Here is a 15,528-nt window from a genome sequence, read left to right as displayed (position 1 = left end):
TCTGGTTGGAGGAGACAGAGTGGGCAGGTAACTCTAAAAATGTTATTTCTCTTAGCTGACAAGGAGTTTGTTAGCTTTTTTTTTTTTTTTGCTTCCCTCCTTCCACAAAAAGGGAATGTCAACATTAGCTAGTGTGGTATAGAGGAAAAATGCACCCTTTAGGAAAATTCACCAAGAGCCAGATGACCCATACTCAAGACCAAGCTCTGCCATTGACTACCTGTGTGACCTTGACCAAGTCACCCTCTCTGAGCCTCAATTTCTTCATTGGTAAAATGAGAGTAAGTGCTTGTATACCTTAGTTTCCTCAACTATAAAATGAAGGGAGGCACTAAATTATTAGGTTCCTTCTAGGTCTAAATCCTATGGTATTATTTCTTTGAATTATACATTCATTCATTCATCATTGGTTAAGTGCCTGTTATATATTAGGCACTATACTAAATACTTTGGATGCAAAGACAAAATGGAAACAGTCTCTGCTGTTAAAAAGTTTACATTCTGTAAAAAAGAGAGAAGGACCCACATATGCAAAAATATTTATAGCAGCCCTTTTCGTGGTAGCGAAATACTGGAAATTGACGGGATGCCCATTAATTGGGGAATGGCTGAACAAGCTATAGTAAACGAATATATTGGAATACTATTGTGTGATAAGACATGATGAACAGGCAGATTTCAGAAAAACCTGGAAAGACTTGTACAAACCGATGCAAAGTGAAATGAGCAGAATCAGAAAACATTGTACACAGTATCAGCAACACTGTGTGATAGTCGGGTGTGAATGACTTAGCTGTTCTCAGCAATACAATGATCCAGGACAAATACAAAGGACTCTCAAAGAAAAATGCCATCCACATCCAGATAAAGAACTGATGGACTCTGAATGCAGATCGAAATATATTTTCTTCACTAACTTTATTCTTTTTCATGTTTTTCTTCCTTTTGATCTGTTTCTTCTTTCATAATTGTGACTAACATGGAAATATGTTTTACATGATAGCACACATATAACCTATATCAAATTGCCTACCTTTCTGGGAAGAGGGGAAGGGAAGAAGGGAGGGAGAAAAATTTTGGAACTCAAAATCTTGTAAAAATGAATGCTAAAAACTGTCTTGGCATGTAATTGGGAAAAATACTATTTTTTAAAAAAAGCTTACATTCTATTAAGGGGAAAAAGTTCACATAGCAACCTTGGAATCAAAGGAGACCCTATATAGGAGGCCATCATTGAAAGAACTTGGTCATTCTCTAAAATAGAATTGACCAGTAAGTGAAGCCCAGGCACAGAGATGGAAGGAAAAGTGCTATAAAATATGAGGTATTATTATTATTATTACTCATTTCTTCTGATTTCCCCACATAACACTCTTAGGAAGACATGCAGAAGATGAAGCAGTCACTATTCAAATAAGGTAGAAGAGATTTCTGTTCCCAGACTAGGTGGAACAGGAAACCCCACAGTCCCTTCCAGCTCTAAGATTCTATAAGGAAGAAATAATGTATACATTTAGTACTATTTTCATTCTATTGTATTTCAAATAACATCCCCTTTTATGTCATCTTTCTCCTATTAGAATGTAAGCTCCTTGAGGAGAGGGACTCGATTTTTGCTTGTATTTGTATTCCCAATGACTAGCACAGTGCCTGGAACATAGTAAAGACTTAATAAATGTTTTGTCTATTTATCAGATGGTGCAGTGGATAGAGCACCGGACCTGCAGTCAGGAAAACCTGAGTTCAAATCCGGCCTCAGACACATACTAACTGTGTGACCCTAGGCAAGTCACTTAACTTCTGCTTGCCTCAGTTTCTTCATCTATAAAATGGGGATAATGATAGTTCCTTCCTCCTAGGGTTGTTGTGAGGATCAAATGAGATAATAATTGAGATAATAGTGCTTAGCACAGTACCTGGCACAAAGTAAGTGCTATATAAATATTAGCAATCAATCTATTGTTGAAGTTTTTTTTTGTTACCTTTCAATACAAGACCCAGAGAGAAGAGTAAAAAAAAAAAAAAAAAAAAAAGGAGCCGTCATATCTTAGTAAATGTGATGGGATGAGTGAGATGCAGAGAAGTTTCTCCAGTTTCCCCACATTCCCTTCCCTAACAAGTTGAAAGTTTTAACCCTTCCTCCCAGTCACAATTCAACAGTTAGGAACTGGACTACATCTCCCAGCAGGCCATGCTCTCACAGCTCACAAATTTAAATCCGATTCTGAGCTCAGATCCAGTCTGCTGGGAGGAGCAGAGAAAGCACACGGCCAGGAGCCTGAGAGAAGTGAGAGTTACAACAGCAGGAGCAGCAGGTTGGGAAGATGATAGGCATCTTGGTGCTGCTCCCTTCTTTCCTTTCCTTCCTGTTCATGGCAGTTCCCTACATCAGGTCTGTGTTCATTCATTGGCTCACTAAAAATCTTTCCTTACTCCTGAACCAGGGACCACTTCTGTTGAGAGAGGAAAAAGTGATGGAGGCGGACTGGGAGATGGGAGTGGGAGTAGGAACTACAGGCAGGCGGTAGTTACAGATACCACCCTGAAAGAGGAGAAAGGAGGTCAAGCCAATTTGCAAAGTGCATCATGCAAGTGGAGGATGGGTGATTTTGAATCCTTTAGGGACTGGTAGGAAGAGTGAAGGACCTTAGGAGATAACTTGCTGTTGGAATCTTAACTGTATTGATTACTTTTAATGCATGCATACCTCCCTGTCTACTAAGCATCCGTCGTCCAGATGGCACTGTTGAATGACATGGGTCATGATTGCTGAGGGATTAATTAATGAATGCTTAGGGGAATTCTGGGAAAGAAATGAATAAACTCTTGTTTTCTTTGAAACTCCCATATCTCAACTGACCTAGTTTCTCATTCAGTTTTGTGATTTCTCTGTTGTGGTTAGACTTTCGTAGATGTTAGGGACTGCTTGTTCTTAAGGGAAAATCTGGGGATTGTCAATAATCGAAAAGTCTAAAGAGAAGGACCATCCACATCCCATTTTGAAGCTAAAGCATCCCTTTAGGGCCTTGTTGTTCCTCTATGCATTGTACCTCAGATGGCTGACTTCCTAGACCCGTGGAGAAGTAGAGAGGTGGCCAGAGCTGAGTATTCCTATAGAGGATGGCCGAAGTCTGACCCACTGATTGTACTGCTCAGAATTTGTCCATTGGTCCTGGGCAAATTAGTTTATTTGACTAAGGCTTATTAAGCATATTATACTTGATGTGATGTGTATTATTTATAGGGTATTGATAAAGTAGGGAACCTACTTTTAAAGGACAAAACCATAAATATCTCAGGGATGTTACAGAGGGGATTCCTGCTCAATAGATCTGGCCAAGTGTCCTTTAAAATCACTTCTAACTCTTAAGTTCCTGTGATTCTACATCCTTTGCTACCTCATGGACTTGCCTCTTCTCCTGGCAAGGGAACTTTCTTCTGATTTAGCTAAAAAACTTTTTAGTACATTTTATTTTAAATATCAATCAGTATAAGCATAAGGAACAATAACAAAGGAAAAAATACAAACAAAACAAATCAAACAAAGCCCTCATCCTCTTTGCCCAGATGATTATCCCTTGTTCATAGGCATACATCACCTTCTAGCAGGGAATTCCAGGGGATTGCCTCGCTGAGCCAAAAGCAATCTGTTGATGTCAGGCGAGCAATTAAGGTTAAGGAGCATGTTTTCTGTGTCATGCTGATTGTATAGAGAAAGGATGGACGAAATCTATAGTGATTTCTTATGCAAGTCATATAGGACCTGGAAAAGAAAATGAGTTTTAATAATCTTTCTTTTTGTATCTATAGGAAGCATTTTGCTGGTGGAGTTTGTACATCAACTGCGCAGCTTCCTGAAAAGGTAGCTGTGGTCACTGGAGCCAATACGGGTATTGGAAAGGAGACAGCCAAAGATCTTGCTCGTAGAGGCAAGTCCATGCTCTCTCAGTTTTTGTCTTTTTTCCTGTTGCTGTCCCCCACTTTGTCACCCTTCACCTTTCTTTGCTGTTAGCTGCTCCTGTTTTGGAGGCCTGTGGCTAGGAGTTCAAGAACTCATTGAATAGGTTTCCTCATGTGAAAGATAGAGGGGTTGGACTAAGTCTGTGAGTCTCAACATTTTTTGTTCTGTAAGCCCCTTTCAACCAAAAAAAAATGTGTTGTGAAACTCCAGGGTGAGTTAATATGCTACTACTCATAACATTCTTTACAATTATCTACTGTTTTATGGTACCATTAAATAAGTTTTACTCAAATTTCATAGACTAAAGGTATCAAACATGGGATCCAGGGGTGGCTAGGTGGCACGGTGGATAGAGCACCGGTCCTGGAGTCAAGAGGACCTGAATTCAAATCCAGCCCCTAACACTTGACACTTCCTAGCTGTGTGACCTTGGGCAAGTCACTTAATCCTGATTGCCTCACCAAACAAACAAACAAAAAAGACAGATTATTAAAAAAAAAAACAAAAAAACATGGAACTTGAGTCACATTGTAGCCAGGATCATGAGTGAGGCTGTAATTGGGAAATATAATTAGGAAATATTTAATAAAATAAATAAAAATGCAAGAGAACATAGATAATGTTGATATGTAAGTTAATATCTAAGTCAATATGTGTTTTTCAGGGATCCTCACTTATAATTTAGTGGCCCTAGTTTCTGTTTAAGTTTGACACCTCTGCCTTAGACTATTGTTGAAAACCCTTGAAGATGGGGGACAACTTAATGGGAATCTCCAGTCTAGTTGATCTTCAAAGTCTTTTCCAGGAATAAAATTCTGTGATTCTGCTGTAATAATTGAGAACTGGGAGGTTTAAATTGAGCAGGACCACTGACTTGTTTTGTGGCCCTCTGTAAACCTGCTTTCCCTATTGCCCCTTCTCACAGTGTGACAGGAATAATTACTGGTATATCTGTATAATTTTACTATCTTTTACCAGAAAAGCTGCAAGCATACATTCGACACCTATGTATTTCTCCTCTCCTTCCCATTAATGCAGTGTACAAAGGAGTAAACACAGCCTGGAATCATGTTTGTGTTAACAGATCTGAGTGCACAGGTTCCTGAAAACCCTAAGAGGATAAAATTGTCACCATTATGTTGAAGAACTTAGCCCACTTATCCCCTATGAGAGTACTCAGCTCTGGATACCTCCTCATTAGCCATCTCCTAACTCATCCAGAAGCATTTATCCCCAGAGATGAAAATTAAGTGATTCTTTCCTCTTTCTTTTGCCCAGGAGCCAGAGTATATATTGCCTGCCGGGATATACTAAAGGGGGAATCGGCAGCCAGTGAGATCCGGGCTGCAACAAAGAACCAGCAGGTGTTTGTTCGGAAGCTGGACTTGTCTGACACCAAGTCAATCCGAGCCTTTGCCAAGGGATTCCTTGCAGGTGATGGGGGAGCAAGGTTGTTGTTTGTCCTTTGTTCTTGAGGAGGACCATGGTATCAGGAAGGTGATGCCATGACTTGCAAGTGAATCGGATTTAAGTGAGGGAGGGTTGTACAAAGTCACCAGCCTCACTCTCTCCTCCAGAGCCATCTGGGTCCAGTGGCCAGACATAGATTAGGACAATTGGTGATGACCTGGAATGTAATGAGAGTCCTTGGCCTTTTTAAGCTAAGGTCTTTCCCAGGTCTTGGTTTGTCTGAGGCAATGCCCATTCAGTGATTATGGCTAGGTAAGAAATGAGACAAAGAATGGCCTCTTTTACCTAGTTTAAAAAAAAAACAAACCAGAGTTTCTGGCCAAAATAGAAACAATTACTATTTATACTCACTCTAAGCCAATCAGGGCCCAAACAATGACCAAGTGAGGCTTGGGACCTATTGTTGGGTAATCAATGAGAGTGATTTGGGTTTAAGGCATGATGTTTAAGAAAAAAATGTAGTCCTTAAACCCCAAGCCATAAGCTAGAGAAGAAAGAATACAGGTTGTAGGAGTGACTCCTCCACCCAGAGTTCTTCCTTTTGCATCAGCACCATCTCAGTCCCCACCCAACTGGTTCTGCTATTAGAACCTGCAGGACTGGATAGGGAGGCAGGAAAAGGGCAGGCAGACAAACTGGGTGGGGCCCCTTATTTTCCTTTAGCCTCAGCGATGGGAATATGGGAAAATGCTAGGCTCTTTGCCTGGGCTTGAACTATAACATCAAGGTGTGGAACCAGTGTTGCAGAGTCCCTACATTGTCTTTTATCGTTTGCTGGTCAGTGAGCTAACAACATTTTGTGACCGTAGGTACACTAAGTGGGGCATATCAATGGGCACTGTACTTTGGGATCATGGGAGATGGAGAACCAGCTTTTAGCTGCTATTCAGAAAGGTTCATGAGCAAGGCTTAAGTGGGGGAGGACGATTCTAGATAAAGGGCCCTAGATGATGATGATGATGGTTGCTGAAGGGGAAGGTTATATACAATGTTTGTAACTCTGTCAATGAGCACACTTTCATGCTTCCTATTGTGTGTTGTCTCCTTCAATTAGATGGTAAGCTCCTTGGGGGCAGGGACTGTCTTTCTTTTTATTAATTTCATATCCAGCAGTTAGCACAGTGCCTGGCACATAGCAGATGCTTAATGTTTATTGGATTAGATTGGATTGGATTGAGTGGATCCTTTGTGGAACCAACATTGTGTAGTCATGAATAAAGGCACAGGGCAGGTGTCTTAATAGTTAGGATTGTGGCAGGCTGGTATTGGTCCCCCTTACTCATGGCTCATTCTGCTTTTGTTGTGTTTTGTCAGAAGAAAAGCAGCTCCACATACTAATTAACAATGCAGGAGTGATGATGTGTCCCTACTCCAAGACAGCAGATGGCTTTGAGACTCACTTTGGAGTTAACCACTTGGGTAAGTAGTGTGTCCATGGTGAATGCTTACCCCTTCATGCTCTTCCTGTTCTCAAGCTCACATCCAGAGAAATGAGGCCATTTATGTCACCTCCCTTTGGCCCAGTGTACCTAAAGCATGGGCCAGTTATGCCTGGGACCCCTAGCCCACACTCATACTTCCACGGTATTCTCTTCTCCTGTATGGATAATACTAAGGGCTCAGAACCATGACATCCAGCTGTATCATCTTGCAGAGCTCTTTTCCCCAAATGCTAGGATTGTGCTATGGGAAGGTATTAACCAGGGGTGGGGAACTTGCGGCCTCTAGGCCATATGTGGCCTTCTAGGTCCTTGGGTGCAGCCTTTTCACTGAGTCCAAGTTTTACAGAACAAATCCTTTTATTAAGGGGATTTGTTCCGTGAAGTTGGATTTAGTCAAAGGGCTGCACTTGAGGACTTAGAGGGCCACATGTGGCCTCGAGGCCGCAGGTTCCACACTCCTGGTATTAGCACTAATGTGCACTCAGTTTTACATATTGAACACACAAGCTGCGAGTGATTCTCACTCTTCCCATGCTCCTACAAATCAAAATTCATCCTTAGGACAAACCTGAACCCACTGGAGATTTACACCCAGACAAATCGCCTTTAGACTGCCCAGGGATCTACATGTGAATACTTTCACATATGCATGTACTTTCCACACATTCATGTCATTCTCTAAATTATTCTCTCTTTACCTCATCCTCACACTAGTATTCTACTCTCATTTTTGGTACTCATCCAATAAACTGCTCCATATTCAACATAAATACTCAGGAGTCAACTTCATAAGATGTCTGTTCCACCAATTAATTACCAGAGTTAGAAGGATATTGTGGCTATCCTTCATGGCCCCAGAGTAGCTCCTGTTATAAGCATCTATGAGCCCTCAGCCCGACTTGTGAACCCTTTAAGGCTCTCAGCATACCTCTCCTTGTTCTGCATATGGGGATGCCCTAAAACCAGCTCTATGAATTCTCAATAGCTTTGTGGCAAGGAAAGGGCTATAGGGCTATGGCAGATTGAATTAGGGTCACAATAAATCGGACAAACTGCTATCAAGCAAATTGATTAATGCCGGTTCATGGCTCTTTCCTGACCTTTTTCTAAGAAAGGATTTTTTCCCACATAAATCAGAATTTTCAGAAGATACTGGGGTGAATAGTGTCAGTCTAGTGTGGGTTGGCATTAGAGCAGAACATATTGAGCAAAGTCAGGCCTGGGAACTCAGGTATGGCTAAAAGGATCAGGCTAGAGGTAAAGCGGGCTGTAAGTCAAATCCAGAGAGACAGGCAAGGCTTGAGAATGTTGGGCAGCCTCACAGGTTGAAAAACCAGGCAGGAAGAGAGGCCAAGGCTGTTGTGCTTAGGCAGCATGGGAGCTCTTGGAAAGAGTGTTGGATTCAGAGGGAAAGCCCTTAGGTTGAAATCCCAGTCCTGCTATTTGTGTACTTTTTTTCATTCCAATTGTTTTTTTAAGGATTTGTTTTCTACAGTTACTTTTTGTCCTTTCTTTTCCAAGCTGTTGATTCTCTCTTGTATACCTCTCATTTCTTTTCCCAACTTTTCTTCTATTTCTCTTATTTGACTTTTAAAATCCTTCTTGAGCTCTTCCAAGAAGGCTTTTTGGGCTGGAAACCAGTTCATATTTCCCTTTTTCCTAAGGTGATATTTTCTGGGCTTTCAGAGGTCAATAAGGGAGGGTGAGAACGACTTACTTCTTACTCGCCATCCTGGCTCCCAGAAGTGGACTCCTAGTCCTGCTATTTAATGGGGCAGCTAGATTGCTCAGTGGATAGAGCACCAGACCTGAAGTCAGGAAGACTCATCTTACTGAGTTCAAATCTGGCCTCAGAAAATTACTAGCTGTGTGACCCTGGGCAAATCATGTATCCCTGTTTGCATCAGTTTCCTCATCTGTCAAATGACTTGGAGAAGGAAATACAAATCATTTCAGTATTTCTGCCAAGAAAACCCCAAATGGGGTCACAAAGAGTTGGACGTGACTGAACAACAACCTGCTATGGACTTAGGCAAGTCACCTAAACTCTGGGCCTGTTTCCTTGTCTGTAAAATGAGAGAATTGAACTGGATGGCCTCACAGATTACTTCCAACCCTCGGTCTAGAATTCTTTAGTCCTGCAAGGCCCATGTGCCTTCTGCCCTCTTTTATCCTTCTTGTCTACGGCTTGGGTCCACGTATATGTAATCATGGCCAGAAAGAGAGAGACAAAGGCTGTTGGTGTTCTCTGATTGGGCAGAAGATGGAATTATCAAGAGGTTATTATAGAAAGGGACAGGATAAGTGAAAAAATTGCCTGGCCTTACCCTTGTCCATTGGTTTGAGGAAAAGGGAAAAGACTGACTCCCTCATGGTAAAAATTCTCTTATGGACTCATTTTCTGATCTCATCCTTTAACAATGGAGCAGAGGTAGCACAACATTTGTATAGCATTTTAAAGTTTGCAGAAGGCCTTCTTCACAATAACCCTATGAAGTAGGTATTGAGAGTAGTATCATCCCCATTTTACAGATGAGGAAACTTGGGCTCAGTTCAAAGTGACTTGAACCAATTAATCAATCAACAAACATTTATTAAGTACTTACTGTTTGTCACCTATGGGTCAGTGTTAAGTGCTTGAGATACACAGATAAAAGTGAAACAGTTCCTGCCATCAAGAGCTTATATTCTATTGGAGGAAACAATATATACATGTATAATTATATACAAAATAGATATAAAGGCATTAGCAGCTGGGGGTGGGAGGGTGGACAGGGGTGGGAATCAATAAAATCTTCATGTAGAAGGTGACAGTTGAACTTGAAGGAGACTAGAGATTCTAAGAGGTGGTAGTGAGGAGGGGGTGCATGCCAGGCATAGGATACAGCCAGTGCAAAGGCATGGAGATGGAAAACAGAGTACTATATATGAGAAAGAGTAAGAAGGCCACTTTGATGGGACCTTAGGATGCATGCAAGGTAGTAATATATAATAAAGCTGGAAAGATCATACCAAAGGTCAATCATTAAATAAATAAACAAGCATTTATTAAGTGCCTAATAGATGCTAACTACTGTGCTAGGCACTGAATATATAAAGGCAAAAAATGATTCTTGTTATTATGGAGCATAGAGTAGAGAGAGACTTTACTCAGCGATATGCTGGTAAATAATTGTTTAACAGCCAGTTCTCTGGGAAAAAAAAAACAAAAACAAAATGTATGCACAGCTTAAATGTATCCATTTAACTTTAATTTGCATTATTAACATTTTATCTATCACTTTCTTAAATCTAGACAATCCACAAAATAATAAATCAAGCCCTGATTTGTGACATTTGCTGATTTCTGAGGTTTAAGTGCTGGCCCTGAAAATTTAACAACTGGTTCCAGCTGGCTCCAGCCCAACCCTGGGACTTGAGGCAGGGAGACTGTACAACTGATAAATGTCAAGTCAGGATTTGAATCTGGTTCTCTCCTGACTCAATGTCCAGCATTCTTTTTATTTTCCATATTAGATAGCTGCTTTTATCTTCCTTGCTGTCTCCATCATTCTAACCCTTCTGTTCTGCTCATAGGCCACTTCCTTCTGACTCACCTGCTCTTGGAGAGGCTGAAAGAGTCAGCACCATCCCGTGTGGTGAATGTATCTTCCGTGGCTCACCATTTTGGCAGTATTTACTTCCGTAACCTGGATGGGGAAAAGTACTACAATAGGGTCTTTGCTTACATCCAGAGTAAGCTGGCCAACGTGCTTTTTACCCGGGAATTGGCTTATCGGTTGAAAGGTGAGCCTGGAGCTGAGAGATGGGAATGGAGGGCACAAATTCAAGTTTAAGAAAAAAAAATGGTGGGAGTAAGGTTCAGAAAAAGTAGGAAAGATCCTCCACAATGGGAGGTCCTCATTCCAATGAAGTTAGAGGTTTTTATGCTACCCTTCTCTCCCAGAACAACCCTCCCCATGTTACCCTCACCTCACCCCCAATGCCCAAGAAAAAACAGACAAGAACATTTCCTTGAATATGTATTGACTGCTGGGCATAAGTAGGGTTACTACTACTACTACTACTACTACTACTACAATAACACTACTTTACTACTACTACTATTTCTATTACTACTCCTAGTAGTACTCCTACAATCACTGCTATTACTATTTCTTCTATTACTTCTATTACTACTACTAGTACTGCTACTACTATTTTTACTATACTGCTACTATCTACTACTACTACTACTACTACTACTACTACAACTACTACTACTACTACAACCTGACATTTATACAATGATAATGCTTCAAAGTTTGGAAAACACTTTACATACATTATTTCATTGGAACCTTAAAACAATTTTGTGATGTAGGTATTACAGGCATAATATTTCTATTTTATAGACGAAGACACTGAGACTCAGAGGTTAAGTGATTTTTCCCAAAGTTTCATAGCTAGTAAGTGTCAGGGGAACACTAAGTCTTCCTGACTCCAAGTACAAAAGCAGAAGACCTTGCTCTCAAAGCGTTTCAAATCTAATAGGAGTAAGGTAGGAGAGCCTTAGTCCTGGGAAAATGTACTGGAGACCTGCAGTCAAGTTCTGTCTTAACCGCTTACTAACTCTAGGAACTTCCACAAGCCAATTAAACTCTGTGGGTCTACTTTCCCTATCTGTAAAATGAAGGGTCTGGATATTATTTGGAGTTGCTTCCAACTCTAACATTCTAAGATTCTCTGAAATTTGAGAAAATTCTGGCTCTGACTTTTGCAGGTCTTGGGGAAGGGAGCAAGCATTTAACTTCCTACTATGTATCAGGCACTATGCTAAGGGCTTTTCAAATATTATCTCATTTGATCTTTACAACAATCCTGGAAAGTAGGTGCTATAATTATCCCCATTGTGGAAACTGAGGCAAACAGGGTTAACTGACTTACCCAGGGTCACATAGCTAGTAAGTGTCTGAAGCTGAATTTAAACTCAGGTCTACCTGACTCCAGGCCTAGCGCTCTATCCGCTGCACCACCTAGGTTCTAATTAATTATAAGACAGAGTCTGTGATTCTATCTGGTGAAAGGGAGAGATTATTTATCAATCTATACTCTGGCGGGAGTTAGCTTCTATCAAACCCTGCATCAATGCGTTCATGTGCATCAAGTCTCTTTTTCATCATTGTACCACTGCAGTGGTAGTGCTATAGGCTCTTATTCCATGAATCCTCTTCCAGTATAACCCCGTCCTTTGTATCACAGGGACTGGTGTCACCACATATGCCGTCCACCCAGGCATTGTCCAATCTGAACTGGTGCGTCATTCATTCGTCTTGTGTCTGTTGTGGCGTCTTTTTACCCCTTTCTTGAAGTCAGCCCAACAAGGAGCTCAGACGAGCCTCCATTGTGCTTTGGCTGAGGGTATCGAGTCTCAGAGTGGCAGGTATTTCAGGTGGGTGTTAGCCTTACTGTCTGTTTGTATGGAGGAAATAAAGGTTGTAAACTCTGGGGAAGAAGTGACAGCTCTTTGGCACAATGGAAAGAAAGTGGAAAGACTGGATGTCAGAGGAACTGGGCTCAAATCCCAGTTCAGTCATCTACTACTTATGTGACCAAAGACAAGTCATTTGTCCTTTCTGGACCTCAGTTTCCTCATCTGCAAAATGAAGGGGAATTAGTGTGGGGTCCAAAATTGTTCAATCTACAATAAAAGAAACTGAGGCAGAGCTCCAGCTATTTTTGAATTGTACCTCCACCTTTGTCATCAATCAACTAGGTCACCCCTTGGTCAAGTAGTCATAGGACCTGTTGGCCTAGTTGGAGCTGCCTGTGAATTTGTTCCCCCATCTATCACCCAACATGAGGTCAATGAAAGACCGTCAGCTTTGCCTATATTTGGATATCCTCTACCAGCCAAGCTATCACACACATGAGCTGAAGATTCTCCTGGAAGGTCAAGATATAGTCAATGAGACCTTGTGTTTTACTTTGTGTCCTCTGTATCACCTGGGAATCAAACACTATAAAATTAAGGCTTTTAGGAAAGGGAGCAAATTGATGACAAAGGTGGAGGTACAATTCAAAAGTAGCTGGAGGACTTTCCATGCCATTGAGTCACCCCCTGCCACACTGGGCTTGGTCATTTACTCATCAGGCATTGGTTAAGCAACTGGATTCACTAGATTCACTAGACTGACTAACTGTATAGCAGTAGACAAGTACAACAGTAATAGCCATTGCCCCTATGGAATCAAACTCAACTGAATTATTAATACTAATTGGAAATAAAGTAGGGGTCTAAATTAATCATCTCCCACATTAGGTAACCTTGGAGGTTCCTTCTAGTAGTAAATCTGTGAAAAGGAGGGGAGATGTTGAGCTGGTGGCTAGGATACAGGTTGGGGTTGGGATGAGCATTATGCTGTCAGTCTCTAAAAAAATTGGAAGTGTGAATAGTTCACAGAATGAAGTTCTTTTATGGGTATTCACTTTTGCTCCTCAGCCTTGCGGCTTGCTAATAGGTACCAGGAAATGGAATATTTTTTAGATGTGCTATAGCTATGTTTTGCTTGTTCCTGATCTTTTGCTCCTTGATTCTTGTCACAAATGGTAAGCAAGGAGTAAGATCAAGACAGTGCGTCCACCAGAGACATAGAAAATAGAAATATTACTGGACATTTGTTTGGGTTGGGTACCATAAGCTGTACCTCCACACTTCTCTCTCATCCTCTCTCAACCAGTGATTGCAAGAAAGCATGGGTGTCACCAAAGGGTCGAAACAACAAAACAGCCAAGCGCCTGTGGGATGTCAGCTGTGAGCTCCTGGGCATCTAGCGGGAATGCATGGTGGCAGAAGAGAAGGTGACTTCATATCCCTAGCCGGGACTAATTGAGCCCAAACAGCCAGGAGCAATTCCCTAAGAAGAAGGCACATTGACATGGGAAGGATCAGTCGCTGCTTGTGGACACACTCCTCCTCTATTCCACCTCCATCACCTGGCCGAGAACCTTTGTCCTCTCTGTCCTCTTGCTAGCTTGGCTCATTTGGATAGACATTTGCATTTACATAATCTTCTCACCAAAGGGTGTGGTGAGTAGCGCGGTGGATTATTTGGTTAGGCCTAAAAGACAGGCCCCTGCTTACCAATGGCAGCCATTGAAGGGGTACCAGGGGAGCTAACATTGGTTTCCCCACTCATCATACCTGGTTCCAGCTAGTTAGTCTTCCATTTTAGAAACACTCTTTACTTGGCCTTAGATGAATTGAAAAGGGCCTAGAGTTATACCTCTCAAACTGGCAGGAGACTATGGCCAAGCCTTCTTCTCGTTGGAAAACCAATCCTTGTCAATGATCTCAGGGCACCCTCCTCCCTAAATCTGGATTCCCCTTTGAATACTTCCTCTGAGCCACTTTGTGTTGCTGCTGTAAAGACATTTTCCCATCTCTAGGCATGGGGAGAGTTTCCTTTTATAAGTGTTTTGGTTGTTTGTTTTTTTTCTCCTCAATTTTTGGAGAAAATAAAGACCAAATAAGTTCTATATCTCTGCTTTTCTGTTGCTGTTTCTCAGAATAATAAGGTCATGGAAGAGAAGCTTTCTAGGGGGTTTAGGCCTTCTGGCTTCTATTAGTGGCCTCACATCCAACCTACCCTCTTTCTTTTTATTTCACCATTAGATCTGTGATTTCATCCATCTAGAGAGTTTATGAGGAAACTAACTCCCTCCATCAGTGCAGACCCAACATTTGTTCTGCTATCTGCAGTCTTGGGAGTTGACTGGGAGCACTGAGAAGTGACTTGCCTGGGCTCAGACAGCATGTTTTGGAGTCAGGATTTAAACCCCTCCACCCACTCTTAACACTACTCCCAGGAGACCTAGCTCGTGTACAGATCCACACTGGTGCCCTTTGTGCACGGGAACATTAAGAAAGAAGTCTTCTTATCTGTAAATGGATCGCTAAGGTCCTGTCATATCCCAATAACTGATGATTTAGAGTATGTTGGTGGTGGCCTAAATCACACAGCTGTTGCGCTCTCCCACAGATTAAGACGAGAGACTTCCAGTAGATAGCACAGATCTTAGTAGAACAGCTGTAGGACAGTTAGACCCAGATACTTCCCTGATCTAGGTTATCTAAACTTTCATCATGGCTCAGGCTCAAGCTTGATCTCAAAAGGGAGAAAGGACATGCTACAGCCCCATAAAGGGGTGGCCAACTGGATCATTTCAGGCAGATCAGATCTGAGAACTTAGAGACCACAAATTTCCAAATTGGTGCCCTTCTAGACCTTTATAATAGCTAAATGGCACTAGTGTCTAACCTCTTAGCCAAGTACTAGAAGGAAGCCACATTGTCCTGACTCCAGCCTGGATATAATTCTGTAGATACCTTGTGACATCAAGTCCCCTTTCATCAAAGTGATTTGATTCCTCTACTAAAATGTCATTGTGAGGTCTTCAGGATTTTTGGTGCTAAAAGAGAAGACTGAGCATTTCCAATAACAGGATGGGGGTTGACTATATCAGGATGTGATGGTTTTGCTCAGATATGACTTGCTCAGATTAAAGGACCTTTGAGCTGGGCTAGGTGTGCTGGGGACAGGGCCGGGTAGGAATAAGAGAGACCAGGAAAAAGGGAAGGGGGAAAAATAGCAGTATTGGGTTGGAGGCAGAGCT

At 41.7% G+C, this 15,528-nt stretch overlaps 1 protein-coding gene across 3 annotated transcripts; it reads left to right on the top strand.

Moving 5' to 3' along the window:
* The first annotated feature begins 2,253 nt into the window (after positions 1-2,253).
* RDH12 (retinol dehydrogenase 12) lies at positions 2,254-14,393 on the top strand. Of its 3 annotated transcripts, XM_027843681.1 has the most exons (7): positions 2,254-2,392; positions 3,811-3,929; positions 5,240-5,395; positions 6,746-6,850; positions 10,450-10,659; positions 12,115-12,304; positions 13,593-14,393. In XM_027843681.1, the coding sequence occupies exons 1-7, from the start codon at positions 2,325-2,327 to the stop codon at positions 13,684-13,686; spliced, it is 942 nt and encodes a 313-aa protein (XP_027699482.1). In that variant the 5' UTR covers positions 2,254-2,324; the 3' UTR covers positions 13,687-14,393. The 3 variants fall into 3 exon arrangements, with proteins under 3 accessions (XP_027699482.1, XP_027699484.1, XP_027699483.1); XM_027843683.1 differs by lacking the exon at positions 10,450-10,659; XM_027843682.1 differs by lacking the exon at positions 12,115-12,304.
* Positions 14,394-15,528: the final 1,135 nt, after the last annotated feature.

This window comes from Vombatus ursinus, unplaced genomic scaffold (genome assembly GCF_900497805.2).
Source record: "Vombatus ursinus unplaced genomic scaffold, bare-nosed wombat genome assembly UNPS02014926.1, whole genome shotgun sequence".
NCBI lineage: Eukaryota > Metazoa > Chordata > Mammalia > Diprotodontia > Vombatidae > Vombatus > Vombatus ursinus.
Note: the sequence above shows the minus strand (reverse complement) of the source record. Positions and strands in the feature narration are given on the sequence as shown.